General features: G+C 39.4%; 1 protein-coding gene across 9 annotated transcripts in view; it reads left to right on the forward strand.

The window, feature by feature from the left end:
* Nucleotides 1–20,890, forward strand: part of IQSEC1 (IQ motif and Sec7 domain ArfGEF 1) — a 351,403-nt gene that overhangs the window by 276,597 nt on the left and 53,916 nt on the right. The window contains exon 1 of one of the 9 annotated variants that reach the window (XM_063347623.1): nucleotides 5,038–5,181. The exons of the other annotated variants lie outside the window; for them this stretch is intronic. Within the exon in view, the coding sequence (XP_063203693.1) occupies nucleotides 5,117–5,181 (65 nt within the window). The 5' untranslated portion in view covers nucleotides 5,038–5,116. Of the gene's footprint in view, nucleotides 1–5,037; nucleotides 5,182–20,890 lie in introns of those variants that run through there. 9 annotated transcript variants of the gene reach the window in all.

Genomic DNA, 20,890 nt, shown 5'->3' on the forward strand with positions numbered 1-20,890 from the left:
CTAAACCATTCTGAGATTCTATGAATCTAGTTCACAGACTTAAGTCAATTAGTGGAGGCTGAGGCTTTGTTACCACACACCATGGTAGTGTCAGTGCCACAGCTGTGTCCTGTGTTACATATATATATAGGGTGGCCTTAGTACTATAGCTGGTTTTGCTGTGTGATCGTTGCTGGGGAATGTGGGTTTGTTGTTTTGTTTTGCCTTAGCGATCGCCCTTTGCATTATACCTAGAACTGTAAGCAGGAGGCCCTCACTGGATTTGTGGAAGGGGACTCTACAGTGCTGGCACAGTCGCTTGCGGTGTCAGCCTGAGGGTGTGCAACTGCCACATAGTGCCGTGTCTGTAAATATTTCTGCATTTGAATCAGCCCTTCTGTCTGAGTGATACAGTGCATCTCCATGCTGACACGTGACAAAATGTGAATGTAGATAAGTACCCTTCCTGAATTAAAAGTGGTCGTATTGCACAGTCATGCACTAATACAGAAGCCATGAAAATATTTGCATCGATACCTTTAAATCTAACTTTATTAAGTCAATAATAAGACCTTCCTTATAACCTTGTTACTCATTTGTTTAAATATGCACTCAGTAAAGAAGCGATTTCTTTACCTTAAAATTGGATTTCGGTCAATTGCTTTTATTTATATATGGGCCATTTCAATGATGCTTGTCATTTTAGTCACAGTTTAAACTTTGTGGTTGCTGTCAAAATAAACATCTGTAACCCAGTCTGAGCTTCAAGTAGAAAAATTTCTGTGTTTAGAATGATGCTTGCAGAAAGAGAAATCATGGAAAATACATACTTCCACATGCTGTGCACTGTACACATGATTTCTCAATATAGCACATTATACTGAGCCAGATGTCACAAATGCTGGTGGAAAGACAGTTCTATACAGAACTTAAATTAGCAACATTCAGATATTTACTTTAATACTGACTAGTAATTACTTTCACAAGCTTTCAGCCAGTGTTTGTGGGATTTGTAATTCTTTCCCATTTTTGTTCGAGGAAGCACAATTCTGTATTTTCCAGAATTAGAAAAGCCATGTTAAAATCAGTCATGTATTTTTCTACTTGACTTTAGTGTGTGCACAAAACCCAACGTGCACACACAAGCTCACTCATTTTACTAAATTTGTGAATCGTTCAAACAGGAAGGAAAACATTAAATACCCAGCAAACAAGCCTATGCTTTTCTTGGGGATTGAGGGCTTTTGAGATGTTGATGACGCGAAGCATAACTAAGCATTGTTAATCTCGGCTATCTGTTAATCCCAAAGAAATGCTTTCAGCAGAAAGCACATTACTACTGTCATAAAATGAAAGCAGAAAAAAATAGGAGGCTGCGGGGAACCTTGTGGTATAGCGTATTTTTAAAGGGTGGTTCGGTTTCAATTGGTTTACACAGGGTGTTTCAAGAGCGTTAATATACTGTGTATTAGCTACCTGCATTATATGCATCATCTCAGTGTTTGTGTTCTGTCCAACTTCATTTAAAGACATTTTATTCAGTGACAAGTTTGCTAACTCTACTGCATAGGCAATATGCGGAGCTTTGTATCACCTGGTGTCAGTGGATTTTTCTTATGGCGTTTTAACAGTGGTACTTAATAATATTAAAAAGTCCCAGATCATAATATTTTTTCCATTCTAGTCCCCTTTGGAGGCAATACCTAAAGGTAAAGAATAAAAGTGAACATTTTCATTGCTTTTCGCTTGTGCCTTAGGTACATTCCCAATGGGTCTTATAAGTACCCGTTGCTACTCAGTGTGCGACTTTGACAAATGTCTCTGCCCTATATGAGGTGAAATATCCCAAACTGAGCTGCCAAAACAGGCTTTGTTTTAGATCCGTTCATGCCCATCGCATCAACATGAACACATGCACCTGCAAGGCGGGTGGAAAAATGCGAGGTAAGGGGAAGGTAAAGCTGCTTCTTTCTGTGGCGGTACTAGCTTAACCTGACCACAAATCTGCACCAGTGTTTCTCTAGTAAAGGAGAATTACTTTTTCAATCTTTTATTATGACTAAGTAACAGTCTGGAAGGGGGAGCTCGTGGCTTTGGCTTTCGCTCTCTGAGGTCTGCTGGTTTAGAGCATCAGGATGTATTTCTTACATCCCGAGTTTCTCAGTCTTGAGCCACATGGACTCAGAGCCCACCACCCTGGCACGGTAGTGGCAGCCAGCGCAATCCTGGAGCCCAGTGCCTCGGTGGTGCAAATGCTTAGGTGTGTCCTAAGCTGTGGGAGCTCTGGGTTCCTCAGAGAAGGTGGTGCTCCAAGTGGGGAAAACGAAGGAGCCACTTTTGTACATGTTTTAGTCTCAAGAGACAAAGGACTATTATATGTATAATGGTGTCAGCAAACTTGTATTGCGGTCACCAGTACAGAGTCCTGCCTTTATTGCCCCCAAGAATGCAGATTAGAAGCTTCCCTTTCCCTTTTACTGTATTTCAATCTGCAGTTTCTGGCAATAATAGAGCGGCCTTCTTGGCTTACAGATGAACTTCTTTCTAAAGGGGCTGTCTGGCTCCTTGTCAGCCTCTGTACCTCTGTACTTTCTTTGGGCGATTTCCAAGCATCCACTGTCCTGTCCGTGGATTTGTGAGAAGAAAGTGTTTTCTCTCAAAGAACCACCACCCGGTGCTGATTGACCTAGACGGCAGCTTCTGCTTCTCAGGTATAGTTTCATTGCTGAATTTTTCCACGTGCCTGTGGATCTATCAAGAGGAATTTTAGACAGCTTAATAGTGTTATAATGAAATGTAGTTATCTAGTAACTGACGAATTTTGTGGAAAAACAGAACTGTATCTTACTGTGAGGGGTGCTATAGGGATTAGAGGCAGACCCAGAGAGGACGGAAACATCAGCTCAGAAGCAGCATGACCAGTGTTCCAGAGTTCTCAGAGAGAAATACCTAAATACTGTACTAAATAAAAGCTCTGCCTAAGGTTATTTTTTCTGATGTTGTTCCTGTGGATGTAAATAGCCAGTCGGTGCTGTAGTGCATCTAATAATATAGTTTACAATAGCTCTCCACACGAGTGTGGGTTTGTAGGATCAACTGCTGGCTTTGGGGGACAAAGCCAGGTCAGAGTATGGACAGCAGACAGTTTGAGCCGGGAATCCTGGCTTTAAAGGGTCTAATGGTTTGACTGCAATCTAATCCTCTTTATGCATTGTTTTTCTCATTGCTGAGATTTTGTATGTGTGTTTTACGACTTGCTGTAGTTTACAGGGTTGTCTGGTTTGCATGCTTCCACACTGGATAAATCAGTGTATCATTGTTATCATTGTGGAATTTCCTTTTTTGTTCCAAAATTGGGCCTCTTATCCATCTCTTCTAGCCAGGGCTAAGGAGAGAGTTTTGCTGCAGAGTGATGCCTTTCACTGGCAGGGTTTCTTTTGAGGGGGTAATGACAGACCCTTTTCTCCCGCTGGAGAGCCTAAGTATCTTATTTTATGGGAGGGGACAAAGACGCAGAACTTGTAGGTCTATTTCATCATTAGCTCTGCCTCTGATCTGTGAGGTGACTGTGAAAAATTATTCTAATTTTTCTGTGCTGTGGTTTATACTCTTTGTGCTTCAATATTCCTGTCCTTCACATAGGGATAATGCTGTTTTAGATTTTGTAAAGGTGGAGTTTTTTGAGAGAGGTAGTTGAAAACTGCAGTTTCGAGTCTACAAACGCTTGAAGTCAGTGAAGATTTCCTTTGCCTTAAATAGGCTTTGGATCCGTTCTTAGGAAAGCAAAATGACGACAAAGATTCATTGTTTTGCCTACTCCATAGCAACCGACAACATAAAGCCTTTTCCCAGATGCGTTTATTTAAAGGCTTTATACGTTCAGTTTAAAAAATGAACTGAAGTTGTAGCTGTTGTTTTAATGCTGATTTTTGTAGCTTGGCATTAAAAAAATTAAGTGAACTAGTACGCAGCCGTAGGAAATGAAGAAATGTATATGAGAGAAGACAGGAAATCCGTTTTGGGGAGACACAAAACGGGATTAAGTACAGTAACATGTTAACTTTTAAAGAACTACCTGGCCTATTTGAGAATTCCTATGTAATTCCAGGTCATGCGGGAAAATTATGACAATATACTGTTTTATACAGTTAGAGAACCAATTACTGCTTATTGATAATTCTCAGCACGCACCGAAAGAGAATATTGTGGAAGAGCATTGTGCCGTACGCCCTTGAAAACTGGTGCATCCCCGTATTTATGTTTTTTTTTTTTTTTAAAGAACCCTTAGTTTTCGTTAGGTGTACAGCTACGCACGGGTGGAGGGGAGAGCACGAGAAGCAGAGAATTCATCGCGGGAGGGAGGAGATGGAGGATCGATATGGGTTAGGGGATTTTTTTCAAGGGATGAATTGGATAATATCCCCCCCCAAAGCCCGCTGTGAGAGGAATAACATGTATTTTGACCCATGTATGCATTTTATTGTACAACGCTGCATGGCTGTATTTATGCTCTGCAGGAAGAAAACTACTCCCTAGTAGTTTCTTCTGTATTTTTTTTTTTTTCTGGGTAACCCTTTGCTTTTTATTCAAGCAAAATGTGAGCTAAATGCCCGTTTCAGCCTTTTAGATCTTGGAAATAATGGTGTATTAAATGCGATTAAGTTGGGCATTACCCTTAAGCAGGGTCATAATTACTGTAGATTTAGATGGCATGTTATACAAATTGCTGCGTGCTCCTAATTACGAATTGAGTTTGTTGCACTCTGGGGGTTTATAAACTTTATCTTAGCTATTAACACATTAAATAACAGTGATTGGTGCAAATTGACGGATAAAGTGGGAGAGAAGCGACTGCCGGGGGCCGTTTGGGCCGGCTCCGGCGGGCACCGAACGGTGCCCGCCGGAGCCGGCCCAAGCGGCCCCCGGCCCCGTTGCGAGCCCTGAGGCGGCGGCCGCCATGAGGGGAGCGACCGTTGGCGCCTCGCGTTCCCCGGGCAACGGCTGCCGCGCGTGCGCTCTCCTCCTTCCCCCCCCTCCCCCCCCGCCCCGCTTCCCCGCTGAGGGGAGCGGGCGGGGCGGGCTGAGGGGCGGCTATGGTGGCGGCGCGCAGCAACCCGCCCGCCACTTCGGCCCAGCCATGTGGTGCCTGCACTGCAGCTCGGAGAGGACCCAGTCGTTGTTGGAGCTGGAGCTTGACAGCTGGTGAGTGGCCGTTGGGGAAGGCAAGGTGTCCGTCGTCCCGTCCCCACCCCCGGGCCACCTCCCGGCCGTGTCACACAAAGGGCTGCGCTCCGTCGCTGGCGGTCGCCGCTGAGGGAAGGCTGTACCTGGGGGAAGCCGGGTGGCCGCTGCCGGCTGAGAGGGGGTCGGGGTCGGCCCCGTCGTCTCCGGGGTGCGGCGAAGTTGGCGGCGATCGGGAGCTTATGTGCCGGGGAGGGGAGGGGGAAGGACCTGCGGTGCCGGCTGCCTTGTGCGGACAGAAGTTGGAAATGGCAGTCGGTGAAACGGGGTGTCAAAAGTGGAGCCGGGCGTCTGTTGCTGCTGGTGGGTGGCAGGCAAAGCCTAAACCCGCCAGAAGCTCTTTGAGAAGGGCGCTCTTGCGATGGGACCTGACTTAGCGTGTGCCTGGCCGCTAAGAGGGGCGTACACAAGCATTAAAACGCTTCTTTTCACCGAGTTTGATAGAGTGCAAGAAATCACATGACTGGTGGCAAACAAGCGGCCAGCTCGACTTCAAAGCCCTGGGACATACTGTTCCCCGTCCCCGAAACCCAGCGGGGACCAGGCGTGGCGACCGTCAGCAGGGGAAGGTGCCGTAAATTCGGGGCTACTGCTCAGGGTGAATGATCATTTGCGACTCGTGCCCTCAGCCAAAAAAAAAAAAGAAACGAAAAGATAAAGTTTAATTCAAAGGACTTTAAAGTAGGAATAGTGAATAACTGACGCAAGACAAGCAGAAAGTGGGACTTGTCATGTAAACACATACGGTCTCTATTGTTATGGTGTTGTTGTTAACTACTAAAATAACGTGCATCAGAATTACAAAAATGCAGTGCTCTGTTCTATGAGACACTTGAAAACTAGACGTACAAACTAGTTTTTCCTGTGCAGTGTTGTCTGTAGGTTGTGATAGACCAAAAATAGTTATCCTGGGAAGTGCACTTGCAAAATAAATTTATCTCCGATGCATTGTGAAAGTTTATTCCACCAAATAATCTGATGAAATTCTGAGCCGATTGACTGTTAAAGAAATAATCAATTTAAATAAAGCTAGGCAACATCTTAAATTGGGTGTGTGCGTGTGTGGAAAAATATAAAAGGAGGAAGTGAGTAGATTCAGTGTAACTCCATATGAATGCAACAGTGTCTTTTCTGGAAAAGAAAGGAAAAATGTTTTTTGATAAAGAAAAATGTTTTATGGTACGGTTTAGTCACACATTTAATGATCCTTAAGCCCCTTTTTACCCGTATGGAAAATAATAAAGCTGAGCTTGTAAGTTTGCTGTGTGGAGTTGGTAATGCTTGCTTTAATGATATTACATTTGAATGGCTTGCTGCAAAACATAATTCATAAATGTTGCTTTAGTGACAGTTTTGCCTGTATTCACACAGTTACGTTTTGCTGTTCAGTCATTGTTTCAGATTTTTTTTCTCCATTTGCACATTGCTATGCACTTCCTTTCAGTTAAACTTGATTATTCTGCCTGATGTGTTAGAAGAGGAATTGCTGAGTACTTAGTTTGGACGGGTGTATTTAACTGTATCTATTCTTGTGGCAGATATCCTTCATATAAACACAGAATTCATTACATCTGTCTAGTGCTTTGGGAGAACTTAAGCCGTGCTGAATAAAACGACCCATTTCCCATTTTACTTAGTTTTGTACCAGATTTGGTTTGTTGTTGTGATGTCCTGTTCTAGTTCCTGAAATTGCAGATATTGAGAATACTGTTGTATAGTAGTCAGCTGGTTTTGTTCCTCTTAGTTAAATAGCTGCTTAGTGTTGGGGTTTCGTGTGTGAAGTCAACTATCATCCTTTTTTTTCCTATTTCTACTGCTCTGAAATAATTCCTTATCATCAAAGGTACTAGCTGTAGTCCAAGAGCTGGAGCTGACCAGTGAAGATCAGAGCACTCGGCACATCAACAGTGTTTAGTTGTTTCTTTGCCCCTTTAGGAGCTCTCTGGGAATCTGGTGCAGTTAAACAATTTGCAGTTCAGTTTCATTGAATAACTTGCAACTTTCAGGTAAGGAAACCCAAGGATTCAGTTTTTCACCTGACAAGTACAAATACCAAGTTGAACAGTAACTCTGGTTTGTTGTTCTTGTTACGAATCTATATTGGAAGGTTGCTAGGAGCTGACACAGTGAGTTACTGCTGGGCAAGCAGACCTTCTCTGCTGGAGAAGGTGTCTTTACTAGCAGATGGCAGGGTGTTCCCCTGGAGAACTGGGAAGTGATTTCTTAGTATAGACAGCCCTGTGACCTTAAATGGGTTTTTTCACCCTATGAACATTTCGTATTTGCAAAATGAAAATTCTCTCAAGAGAATTGCATTTCTATTCATATGGCTATAGAAAGTATTCCTCCAAATACTGAGTCTTCATGAGAATACTCTTCCATCACTTGGAGGCTGAAGTTCTTTGAGGATCTAGAGGTTAGGTGCTAGGACTTCAGGTGGAACAACCACTTTGAAACAGCAGTTTACCTTTATAGTGACCATGTTTTCTCTGAAGTATAAAGATGGCAATTCAAGGATCAAACTTTCTGAAGAGGAAGATCTCATAATTGCGTAGCTGATTAGCACATTTATGTGATTAATTATGCTTGCAAACTGTACTTGCCCTGAACATCAATAAGAAGTAGCTGTGAATTATAAAAGCTGGCCTAAAAGGAGCCAGTCCTGTGTTGGTGGATGCAAGGTGTCATCCTGAACCAAAACCAACACTTGTGTGATGCTACCTGTAGGTATTTAATATCTCCTCACATATTTTAGGTGTGCTTCTTGATATTTAACACCAGTGATACTCAGACTTCAGGTGTCTCTAGCAGAACTTTGGGAAATGAGTGCTAGAAGTGAGATACTGCTTTCCTAGTTAAACATGTCCTTTTGCCTACTGTGTGGTGTTCCAGTTGAAATTCAAGACACTGCATTGCCTTGACTTTATAGCCTTAGCTGTGTGGTTCTCAATGAGTAACATTGGATTTAGGCTGCTATCAGGGCAGCTTTATTTTGGAAATAGTAATGCCATAAAGATGTCTTGGAAATGATACTCTAGGCCTACATATAATCTCAAGATCCAGACTAATGCATCCTCTTTGTTGTAAACCCACGTGGCTTCCAATTTCTGCATGATTCTGACAGGTGCAAAGGAATGGTTCAAGGTTTTGTATTTATTAATATGGTATTTTTTGAAAGAACTGTGAAGTACCGCAATTTGAGGAGAAAAACCCCACTCTGTGGCTTTGAGCATTATGATACCTGGACGTAGATTGGCTGGGTTGTTGTGCCTGTTGTGCCTCTTCATTGCAAGGATTTACCATAATTTGTGAAGGACATTAAGGATGCAATTTTCTTGCTCTTTTGGCATTTATGTAGCTCTTTTTCTGTCAGAATTGATGGCAATTTTATCATTAATTTCAGAGCCAGGCATATTTTAATCACAGTAGCTGTCAATCAATTATTGCTTTTTATGTTTATTTAATAACAGAACTGCAGGAGACCTCAGAAACTGTAATCAAGATGGAGCCATGATTGCTCTATTTGTTACATTAAACATAGGAGGATGTGCCCTTAACCCAGACACTGCCTGATCAGCAGAACAACTGGAATCGTGAAGCGATGAATTGTGGGTTTGGGGAGAAAGTGTGTTAGTGCATTGTTTTTGCTAACCGTGCTTTGTTTAGATGTTACTTACGTTAAAACAGAATATGGGCCACAAGTCAAATTCATATTCCTAAGTTTGCTTCTTTATTTCTGTTGTCTAACAAGACTGTGTAGTTCTAAGAGCAGAATCAGGCCCTGCATTTGGAAGATCATTTTTAGCATCCTGGATATTGTCATTTTATGTCAAAACTTATGTAAATAGAGATTTTGCTTAATTCATGCATCTTTGTTATGCAAAAATAGTTACTGATCATGGGCTTTTTTAGCAAGACTTATTAACCAAAAATATTTTAGTTCCATAGCTTTTCTTGTGTCTTTCAGGAATTCATTTGACTTTTATTTGGAGGAAGGACGATTCTAGTTAGGGTACAGACAGAGATGGCAAGTTTACTTCACTGCTGTGATTTGACTCCAGGTTTCCAGAGAAGAACAGATGCTGCTTTAATCCACTGTAGCACAAAGCCCTAGTATTACATTAAAGGGGACTGCAAATTTAGCTAAATAAATCTTCTTTTGCTTCCTTACAATAGACAAAAGGCTAGAAACATTTTCATGAAATCACTGTAAAGATGTCTTTAATAAAAATAAAGTAAAAATGCCCAGCTTTGGTATGATAAAAAAAATCAAACCCTTTTGTTTGTGTGAGAGAAGCAGAAAATAAGAATGATGCCTTTGATAGCATTTAATACAGGAAATTGATGCAGTGTATCTGTTAATCAGATTCTTTCAGTAGTTCAGTGTCATCCAAGTTAAACTTGTGCTTAAAAACAAAGGACCCAATTCCCTGTTGCCTTATGTTGTGCAAGCACAAACAAAATGCAACAGTTATGATTTGGCCTCCTTTTACATAAGTGGCTATGTACAGGGCAGGGCAACAGAAAAAAAAATCCTAAGTTTGTTTTGAGGGGTACTTTTCATTGTTTAGTCCAAACAAATTAATTAGCCCCTAAAATTCACCAGATTAACAAGGATGGATGTGTTGTGAGTTTGTTTTGCCAAGAGAAAAAGAAAACTAACTTTGTTCTGTTTGTTGATACATACATGACCTTTCAGGTCATCTTTATGCAATGTAAAGGAAGCAAGGACGCAAACATGATGGATTTTCCTGTTGCAGGGTATGTTTGCAGCCAGTCCTAAAACTGCACTACAGGAAAGGTCCCAATTCGACTTGAATTTAATTTTCACTCCCCGCCTTTATAGTAGAATGGACCAATCTTAATCTCGGATCACATGGAGCGTTAAATACAGCAGTGGCTATGAGGATTGTAGCTTAGATAGCTGTACATTCGACTGTATTTAACTTGAGTTTAGTCTATTCTTTGTAACGTAGCCTACAGCCGTAATGCTTATAGTTGTGATCCTTTCTGTTTTCATGACTCAAGTCAAGGTAGGCCATGTCAGTACTTGCACAGAACTCCAAGGATAAATCTTCAGGAAGGAATGGAAGATTTAGTTGAAAGCACTCCTGCCTTTAAAGATAATACCAAAGAGAGGGTTTCCCTCATCGTTTGGGGAGGTTGTGCCAAGGAAGTCATCATTCAAATGAGATGGGCAGCAGCGTTCCTGATCCAGTGGCAGTTCCTAGGGGGTCTAATAGTACATACAGCAAAACAGGCCTGTATAAACCCTGACTTTCTGGTCAAGTTTCAGCTTAATAACAGCTTTTTCTCCCAATCTGTGTTCCCTCTGCACTTTCAATTGGGAATAAAAATGGTCTTTATTTTTCTTTCTTACATGATTCTGCTTTATTGTGATGTGCTGTGAAACAGCTGCTGAATTTCCATTCTAGAGGTGTCTGGGGTGATTCTCATGCTTTGAAGTTAACACTTCACAGGGTTTTGAATGTTAGATAATATTTTCAGCTGTTCTTAGATTTTTGAAAGAAAGACAGTTCATAATTGTTGTTTATATATTCTTTTCTCATATTTTATTCTGTGAACCTTGTTTAGAAGATACCAGCGATATGGAGCATCTAGTAGAAACTGGTTTCAAGAAGGAGCTGATTCTAATGCTTCAAGTTCAGGGAGAATGGGACTTTACTGCTAATGGTTTCATAGTAATACCAATAGTTAATGCTTTGTGAAATTGTGAGAGAAGAGACGACTGCACACCCTTAATGGAAATTGTCCCAAATGGTGACAACCTGTTGCAAACTTGGATTCTTTTCTTGTTGTTAAAATGTGATTAAGATGGTTTTGATTAGGTCAGCCTAGAAGAAAAGAAGTCTTCCAGGTTTTCTTGCGCTGCCACAGCGCAGCATGTTACACGAGATCATTTCTGACTGTCTTTGGTTGACATTTTCAGAATCTGTCTTTGCAAAATATTTCATTTTCAGTTCACAGAATGGTGGCTCTTGTTTTCAGGAATTGGACTTCTACCCTTGTCCTAAAAGACCATTTTCCATTGTGGAAAGATCTATGAATTAAGTAGGGGGAAAGAGCCTATAAATACTAAGAATGATCAGAGTTCTGTATTTTAGACCCGATGTTCTTTTGTGGTTGATCAGCCTGAGGTGCAGCCCCAGCTAAGGCAAGCTGTATCAGCAGAAGTCAGAGCGGATTGTCGGTGCTTCTGGGAGCAAGAGTTGTGGAGCTGTACTGCAGCTGAAATGCAGCTGCTGCAAGCTGCAGTACAACCTAACAATTACTCTTGTTCTGTGTATATGCAGTAAATCCTCTATTTTTAGGTACTGATTGGAAGTACCTAAAAAAATTACTTAGAACATAGAGCAGATCTTAAAATTTGATAACAGGTGAACTTCGTAAGAGATAGTGCTTGGCTTATAGTAAGCTTTGAAATAACATTTGTAGGTTTCCAAGACAGGACTTGCTACCTGTGTTACTTTTTTTATTGTGATCAGTGAGGTGGGTCAGAAGTCCTAATGGAAGCCTGTGTTCAATTCCTCCCAGAGAAAGAACTATAAAATATATACACTCAGCATAATGGAGAGGAAATGTAAAAGGAAGGAAGTTTGTGAATGAGAAAAAGCATCTGTCAGCTCTTTAACTAATTTAGAGGTTGTAAGCAATCTTCTGAGGTCTCGTTCTCCTGAGAGTGAAGATTTACACGTAGTGAGACACAGTATTTCTGGGTGAGACACAGTATCTTTCTATGTCTGCAAATATCTTCTGTATTTGAATGCATTGCCTTGGATCTAAGTAACATCTAAAACATTTTATTTTCCACTAAACTCCATACTTCAAACAAAAGATCTCTTACCATTTTGTTTCCTTAAACACTATGTTCTGTACACTTTGAAATAAACCTTGGGTGTGTTGCAGAGGATACAAATCTCACTTTTATGAGGATGGCTGTGATTAAGGACTAGTTAGCAGTGATTCTGTTCCAGTAAGTTACAACACAGACCTCTCTCGGTGCATGCAGAACGCTCAAGGCCAGTTCCTGTTCTCACTAACTCGATAGCAATGCTCTAAATTTCACTGGAAACAGGAGCAAGGCTTCTGTGTTCTCATCTATTTTCTTTCCTACCTGGTGATATTTTCCCGTGCCAATTTGCATGTATGCATATCAAAATTACATTGTTCTCCCATAGGGAAAACTAGTAGGGTTTCTTTGTCTTTTGGGGGTTTTTGGGTTTTTTTAGACTCGACACAATGTAGTTGGCAGTCAAAATGCAGGGTTTGTGCAGTGTTTAAAATTGGGTGATACTTTTATATATACTTCTAGATTCAGTTAGATTAGTCAAAGGTCTGTCTCTGATCAGTCTTTTAACAGTCCATCCTCCTTTTTGTTTGGCTTTTTTAGGTGTGTTGTTCTATAACCTTATGAGGTTTATCTGTAACTTCAGAGAGAAGTCAACCAACCACTAAAAACTGAACCAATCCCTTTCTGATTTTAAAAACAGGACAACTTTAGCCAACTATTTCTTAAATCCAAGTGAGAGAATGAAGTATCTTGTGTTTATCAGGGACATTGTTGTAAAGCACACCTCATTAGTTAATATATCATTAACTAATTTAAATGTAATCCCTTTGGGTTTTTTTGAATAGATCTTTTTGTATAATGTTCATTTGCTACTTAAATGAAAATATGGCCTCAATGAATACAGTTGTGATGTGATCTGTGACTTTACACAATATGGTGTCCAATACAGAAAGATGGTTTTGTTGTCGTTTCTGCTGTGTGGACCTTCTGCGTGCTCTCTGGTTTATCGTGATTCTTAATTTCCTTCTGCCCCAGCACACAGGCATACTTGAAGAGAAAGACTGGCCTGCTCAAAAACTGTTCCTAGCTCTGTATACCACATCTTATTCATAATCATTTTTAATAGTAAAGAGGCAAACCCTTAAAATGAGTCAAATGATAGGCTTTATCAAGTATACTTGGTCTAAGATGAGATTATATTTTTGTTCTAGGTATGAAATTTCAATGCCTGAAACATTTTATTTACTCAGTTAACAGGATTTCGTTAAGAATCTTTAAACTAATTCATGTTTGTATGATACACCGTATATAAGAGGGGAAAGAAGGATGTTATCCACCAAGGCCTGAATGGAGAAAGTAGTATTTAGTCTCTTTACAGAACCTAATTGCCAGCAAGCTGATTTCTCACCAGTGCCTTTCTGTATCACTGCTTCCTCTGGTGGCCTTGACACAACAGCTGAAGCCACAACAGAGCTGAAATACAAGGATGACTGGTATAGGACGCCAAGGATTTTTGCATTATATGAAACGCTGCTTCAGCTGTGCGTGCAAATCAATTTTTTCTCAGCTGCAGAAACTGAATCTTCCTTTTTAAAATTAGCATTGTGTAAAGGTCATTTCATGATATAAACAGTAGAATGTGTATTAATATTTTACTGTCTTAAATAAGTGCCGTATATAGTGTAGATATGCTACATATGAGGATTCCAGTTGGTGAATGATATATCTGAATAAATAATAAATAGTTGAAGTCAAATTCTACCACAGCTGCATTGAGAAACTCCATAGATTTCTGAAGCTTATCCTATTGTGTAAGAGTTTACATAGTAGGAATAGGACAAAGTCTGCAGTGGTAGGTAGACCTTCACAGGTTTTTTTAAATGGTCAGATACCACAGTTACACTTTAAATTTTTTAGCTTTAGTCCCTATAAGAAGATAAGCATCCTTTTGAAGCATACATGACATTTTCTGATGCTGCTATGTTTTATGCTGACACATCAATAGGAGGAGCCTAAAAATTCTCTAAAGGCCTCTAAAAATTGGACTGATAAATTTGAGAACTCTTCCTCCAGTCACAGCCTCAAATTATGACCATAGTCATCTTTTAATAATATTTTATCATTATTTTTTTAAAGGAAGTTTTAAGTATGGAATACAGTCAGTGCTGAATGCAAACACATGCTTGGTGATGATTAACACAGATTAGCAGAGAATGACGTTGTCTGTCTTTACTTGAGATAGAAGCTCACATTTGTAAGCTGTACTCAAGTTCTGTTGATGCTGTCAGTCTCCGTTGTTACTTTCCAGCTGCTAAATAATGAAAACGAAATACAGCTTTGCCTTTAGCAGGTAGGCTTCATAAGGCATTAAATGGGTTCTGGGTGAGGGTGGGTTGGTCGGTTTGTTTGTTTGTAGTAAATACTTATGCGTGCTAGCCAATATGCTGCCACTGTTTGACTTAGAAAAAGGTGATATGTGAGGTGTTTAACCTTCCTTCTCCTCCTTGGAAGCTGAAGATAATCTCAAGTAAGCTCTTTTCAAATGCACATTCTTAGTCCTTAAATCTATTATAAAGGTTGTTCCCTAAAATGAAGAAGTTGGGTAGATTTTTGTTTGGCTGTCTTTTCATCTTGCTGGTATGCATCTCTATTTCAGAAGAGACAGTGCATTAATTCCTACATTCTGTTTTGGTGTGGAGAAAATAATCTCCCATCTTCCCCTGCTCTCCGCTACTACTAATGGAATGTAAGACTGTGAGTCAAAATGCCCTTTTTTTAAAAAACATTTTTGTTAATGCCTTTTATGGGGCTATTTTAGTGAGAATTAAAACTTGGTAGTGTCCAAATGAGTAGATGTTGGGGTTTTTCCTGTAGTTTTGAATCCAGGACTTGGACCAGAGAACAAATGAAGGTCTGCAATGCATGTAGTGGTACTTGCCTGTGGAACTCTAGTCGCTGTGTCGATGGTCGCCAGGCTGTGTTTGAACTTAAGCTGGCTGTTATTGTCAGTCTATTACACAGAACATTACAGAATGAAGTGGTTGCTTTGTTAGTGTTTGCTTCTGAGACACATGCAAATTCTGTCTGGATTTTTCTTGCAATGATATTTAACTTCAGTGAGATGCATTACCTGGGATGTTACTTTGATGTGCATTCAAAGGTTTCATTTGTTTTTAACAGAAACAGCTGAATTGAGAGTGCATTCTAAGTAAAACAAGTTGGTCAATATTTCTCTCCTGGATCAAAGCTTTTGTCAGTGCCTGTGAGTGCTCTTGTCCATCATAATGGCTTTGAACTTTTGACAGTGTATATTTGAAGGTAGATTGGTTTGTTAATGTTATTGCATTTATTGAATTTGGGGATTTGTAGAAGTTCTTAATATAATTGACTTTTGTTTACTAGACAGTACAAAACAGACATGGCAATAAGAACTAGATTCTAATCTGTTGCAAATTGTACTAATAATATACTTCTGCTCAAATGTTCTCACTCCATTGGGGAATACTGTAATGGGGGGAGGGAGGTAATGCTAAAAGCCTAGCTTGTATGAACTACATATGGCTAGTTTTACATTTTAAGAGGTTACATTAAGAACTTTTTGTAGAGAGTAATTTGAGATAATACAATGCATACATCAAGAGCTTTAATTAAATACACCTCCTAGTTTATAGCAGAAAGCACCACAGGTACTGAAATGGAAGCCAGCTTTGAAGCAGTGGGGTGTACCCTTGTGTCAAATGAATGCTTATGTTCAGATTAAGTTGTGTATGGGGAGTCATAGTTTTAGTTAGCAGTGTTATGTTTGTAATTCTCGTTTAAAATTTCACATTCAAATTAGGGCTTTGTTGCATTTGGAAAGACAAAGTTATATGCAAGAAATTAACTTTTGTAGAGGTTTGTTCCTATGTAGAATGCCTAGATTTGACCTAAACGTTTTTGCTATTTAAATGGTTTTTTTTCAGGCTTCATGTTGGAAGTGCCTGTCCATACCAGCTGCTCTAGCAGCTGCCATAGTGCTTCTCTGTTACTCAGAGTTAGTTCCATGGGCGACTTCTGGTCTGCGTTCTTTGAGCTAGGTAGAGAATTTGGATCCATTTTGAGTGGGTATCTATAATTAGGAGTTATGATCAGAGTTTGACTTTTTTAACCTCTAAATTTCAGAAGGAAATAGTTGGTGTAAAACAGATGCGTAGCACTTCTTCCTTCCTGGGCGTTTGGGCCTATTTATAAATAGGATATTTATTTTTGAGCGAGACAGAAGTTTTACTGGGAAGCATGTTTATGGAATGAGGTTTTAATATGAACAGCTTCTCTCTTTGGTTTGCATTTAAATTTATTTCATAAATCATATGATCTAGGTGTCTAGATACTTCAACTGTAGATATTATGCTAATGTTTATGGACAGAAAAGTTTCTGGGACAAATGAAGGAAGATATAAGCTTGCTGAATTGTTCTGTTGGTAGATATTACTTAAAGGGAACCAGGTTTACGTGCGTTTTTCCCGAAGAGGGAAATAAATGACATGGATTCAAGGAAAAGTAGGCAAGTTAGAGAAGGGATGGATTCGATTGAGGAATTTCATGAAGAACTACTCATGCAAATGCTTCACTGTTGCAACAAATAAAATCAACATATCCATTTGAATTCAGGTTGTGCAGACTACCTGGAGTTTTGTCTGCTATCTCTGGCAAGCGATACTCTACCGTGGTCATGCTTTAAAAACTACCTGCTTCCTAAGGAACGGAGCACTTGCAGTGTCATGGCGAAGCTGAGTGGTTTTATCATCTCATGCCAACTAGAAATTTAAGTTGGCCATATTACTGTATTCATATTACTTGTGCGTACTTTCCACAATGTGGAAATTGTGCATACTTGCTGTATTCCTATTACTTGTGCATACTTTCCACAATTTAGAAGAAAAGGAATTTATTCTGTGTACCTTTGAACTTGTGTTCATACTTCTAAGGATCTAAAATGCTATGGAAAAATCTTTTAAGATGTAGCAGCACAAACTTATTATATTGTCATACTTCTCTTTATGTCCAAAACAAATTTTTTTACAGGGTGAATACAATGCTGATTGGTTCTCATGTGTGTACCATCCAGTTGTTAGGGCCTGTTTTCAATTTCATGTCTTTATATTACACTGTTGAAAGTCCATTCTAAATGAATGATGAAAATAACTAGTCATTTCAGAGACTGCTCATTGGTAAAATAATTTCTCAAGTATTTAGTCTGTTTTGCTGGGAGAGTCTTTTGGTTCTATTTTAAAATGTTGCATGCAGTTTTGGTTTGGCATTTACATTATTTAGAAGCATGCTGAATTTCTTTGTTGCTTTTAGTTCCAAACTAAATCTGCAACATACTGGTTCGAACATTTGGATGATTTCTGTAAGCATATGTTCTCATTATCTTTGTATTTTAGTCCTACAAATGCACTGAGACACTTTACTACTTGTAAACTGTGAGGTTTCTGGGGTGAGCGGGAATAAGGAGTAATTCCTTGCGTCTGATGTTATTGTTATATACTTCCTCTTTACATGCACGTAGTTTTAACGATAAGGTACTGGGCCTCAGTAAAAAGGGAATTTCTGCTTTTCTGTTTACCATCTCTTTCTCTTTTATAGTATAGTCTCTCTGAGACGTAAATGCTTGTGCTTATGGATCCCAACCGGCAGCTTGTCTGATCATTTTGCCATTATTGTCAGTGGAATGAGTAAGTCTATTCACGCAAAACCTTGGGGTTTGCTCTTTGCTGAAATTTAGGTCTTGAGGACTCTTTCCAGTTTCCATTTTAAGCTCAAATGTTGACATTGTCTTGTTTTTCAGAATTCTGTCTTTATTGTGCTTATTTTTGGTTTTGCTAAGATAATTGTTTTGCTAAGATAAATAGGAAAAGGAAGGTGTGAATATAAAAATGAAAAATAAATCAAAGAATAACAGTAGATATTCAGACATCCTGAATAATATGTTGTTTTAAAATTTGATAATGGTTTTAGTGTACCGGTTACTAATTACAGCCTTTGTGATCAGAAGTAATAACTGAAGGTATAAAATGAGAGACAGGGAAGACAAGACCTGCCAGGTTTCTGCTGCTAAAATGCCCGGAGAGGCCATGTTTTGTTTTGGTCATGGCTAACCACACAACTACATTTAGTGATTAGACAGAGGGAAGGAGGAGACAGAGCTTTTTCTTGTTAGGTAATTCTTGAAACGAACTTATCACCTGAATAGTGGGAAATAACTGTAAAAAGCACGACCTTTTTCTAGCTAGCAACAACATCTACTTCGCATTTTGTCAGCCTGGGTCTGTTGTATGCTGCTTTAGTCTTAAGACACAGCTATGCACCGTGTTACTCAGCTTTGACATCAGCTAGGCAAATTAGTTAGAAAAGCAGCTTTTGGCAGCGGCTGCCTGCACATTGGTATTAGTCTTTGATTCAGACAGAGCGGTGAGCTTTGATTCTGTCACTGTTAGTGCACAATGTACATCGTGGGTAAATACAGTGTTAGCTGCACTGCGGGGATGACCCTTATCTCACTGCTCTGCTGATGAAGCCAACACATCCTGCTTGTATGCACATATGTCACTTCAGCTGATGTATTTTAATTTAAAAGTGTTTGCAGAGCGTGTGGCTTAGCTCTTGCAGGAAGTGTAGACCCATGCACACACAAAAGAAGGGAAAATGCCTGAATCTGTCTATGTTTGGTATTTAATTCTGGTTTATAGTCATTAGAAAAAGAAAAATTAATCATATTTTCACCAATAGATTTACATATTAATTGAGATATGCTAAAAATACTGTACTCAGTCTGTTTCCATTTTTCTGTAAGCCTTTCTCTTTCCTATTGTCCCTTGATACAGTGATGTTCTGGGGTTTTTTTTAATTATTAGAAGTTGAGGTTTACGCAGGAAGAAACTTCTGGCGTCAATTTCTGATAAATACTGATTCAGTCAGTGCTGGCCACTCTTTCAAAAAAGTAATTTAGATTCAAAAAGAAACAAATTTTTTCCATGGCTCTGTTTTGAAGTTTTGTTCATGCAAAGTCATATTAGTAGCACTAATTATTTTTAAATATTTAATTTCCATTTTCACTCTTTAGCTGCTCCATTCTCTGCTTCTTTGTAAAATACTGGCAAGCAGCCTTTCTCTTTTTCTGGCTTGGCAGATAATGGATGTCTATTTTTTACTGAAACAGGAGTGTGATGAAACAATTGTAGTTCTATAAATGAAAGGTTAATTTCAACCGGTTTGTGTTCTAATATTACACAGTTGGAATGTTCAACATATTGCTGGTCTCCCTAGTAATATGCTGTTGCATATTGCAGGAAGATGAACCAAATTCATGCGCTAGATTTTTTTAAACACTGAAATTATCAGTAATTCTACTGGACATGTTTAGTAGGCGGTAGATGCCTCAAATCCGAGGCCTTTATTAAGAAAATATTTCTAATTCCAGTTGCGACTGGGTCAAGGGTTATATTATGCATTTTTACGGTGTACTTAATGCACTTAATTTCTCACCCATCTAAGAAAGACAGTGTGTGCAGGGAGGTTACTGGAAGTGAAGTAGTGCTAGACAGGTGTCTAACTACTCCCCTAGTCACAGGGGGACTTACTCTAATTCTTGTTGCAAGCCTGGAGCAGAATCCTTGATACTTTTGTGTGTTGGCATTTTTAATAAGTGGATAGATAAAAATCAGTCTTGTAACCCTGCAGTGACTGGGTTGTGTCCTGAGTCCGTTTTGAAGCAGCGGTACCCTTTTTAGCATAGTCTTCCAAAATAGACGTGGGCAGGATGATTCTCGGTTCCACGCACCTCTATCACGATGCTCTCTGTGTGTCCTTCCTCTGTAGTGGAACAATACATCTTGTCATCCTTAAAGCTTCACGTAAGTCATATTTGTTGAAATATTTTTCTTTTCCAAACATATGTAAAGTGGTAAGAAGTGGAAAGCAAGCTGCTTTTCTTTGTCAGTGGAGTTTTTGTTTTTATGAAATAACTCGTATGAAGCTTCAGCTGATCTTAACCTAACGGACAAGGAAGAGCTGAATGGGAGAAACCCTTCAAATATACCGCACTGACGGTGTGCGCTTGTTTGCTTTTAAAGGGCTGTCGTACTGTTGTGCAGGAGGCTGCCTGTTGTAAAAGATAATTACTTCCCTGCTTCAAAGGTCAGGTGTGATGGCAGGGAACAGGCCTATGAGCAAAATGAAATCAAGTGCTACAGTCAGTCAAGGATCATATTTATGGCTGGAAAAAGCATGAAAGACAAACTAAAAATAAAGAAGAAACCCCTAACTCTAATCAGAGCCTCGGGCAGACCCCCTTCCAATTTTTTGTGATTAGGGCAGTACCCTTTTTGTTGATGAAAAGGTTAAGTGATCTATTGAAGGTATCATTATTAAAATGTTAACATGAGATTATAATCAATGTGGAAGGGTTGTTAAATAATTCACAATTTAAGGGCGAGGAAGGCAAAAAAAGTCACAGACTTAAGAAGGGGGAAATAGTGATAATTCCTGACTTCCTGTTAAAAACAAATTTACCATACTTGCATGAAAAGTACTTACAAATAAGCCTGTAATTAGGAACTCATGATGTACAAAATAGTGTGTCCTCACAGTTAGCAGAACAGAGAAACATATTTTAGTATTTAAAGAGAGAGTAAGAAGCAGTTCAGTGTCATACTAATTTCTTTAATGGATACTTTAGAGAGAATGATTTGTTTGTTTTTAATGGGTGGTTACACAGTTTCAATGTCACAAGCAAAACTCTGGATAATTTATCATATTTAAGTTGAAAGCCAGCTGTATCACAGAGGGAAAGGGATTAGTTTCCTGTTAACTTCCTTT

Source organism: Chroicocephalus ridibundus, chromosome 10 (genome assembly GCF_963924245.1).
Source record: "Chroicocephalus ridibundus chromosome 10, bChrRid1.1, whole genome shotgun sequence".
Lineage (NCBI taxonomy): Eukaryota > Metazoa > Chordata > Aves > Charadriiformes > Laridae > Chroicocephalus > Chroicocephalus ridibundus.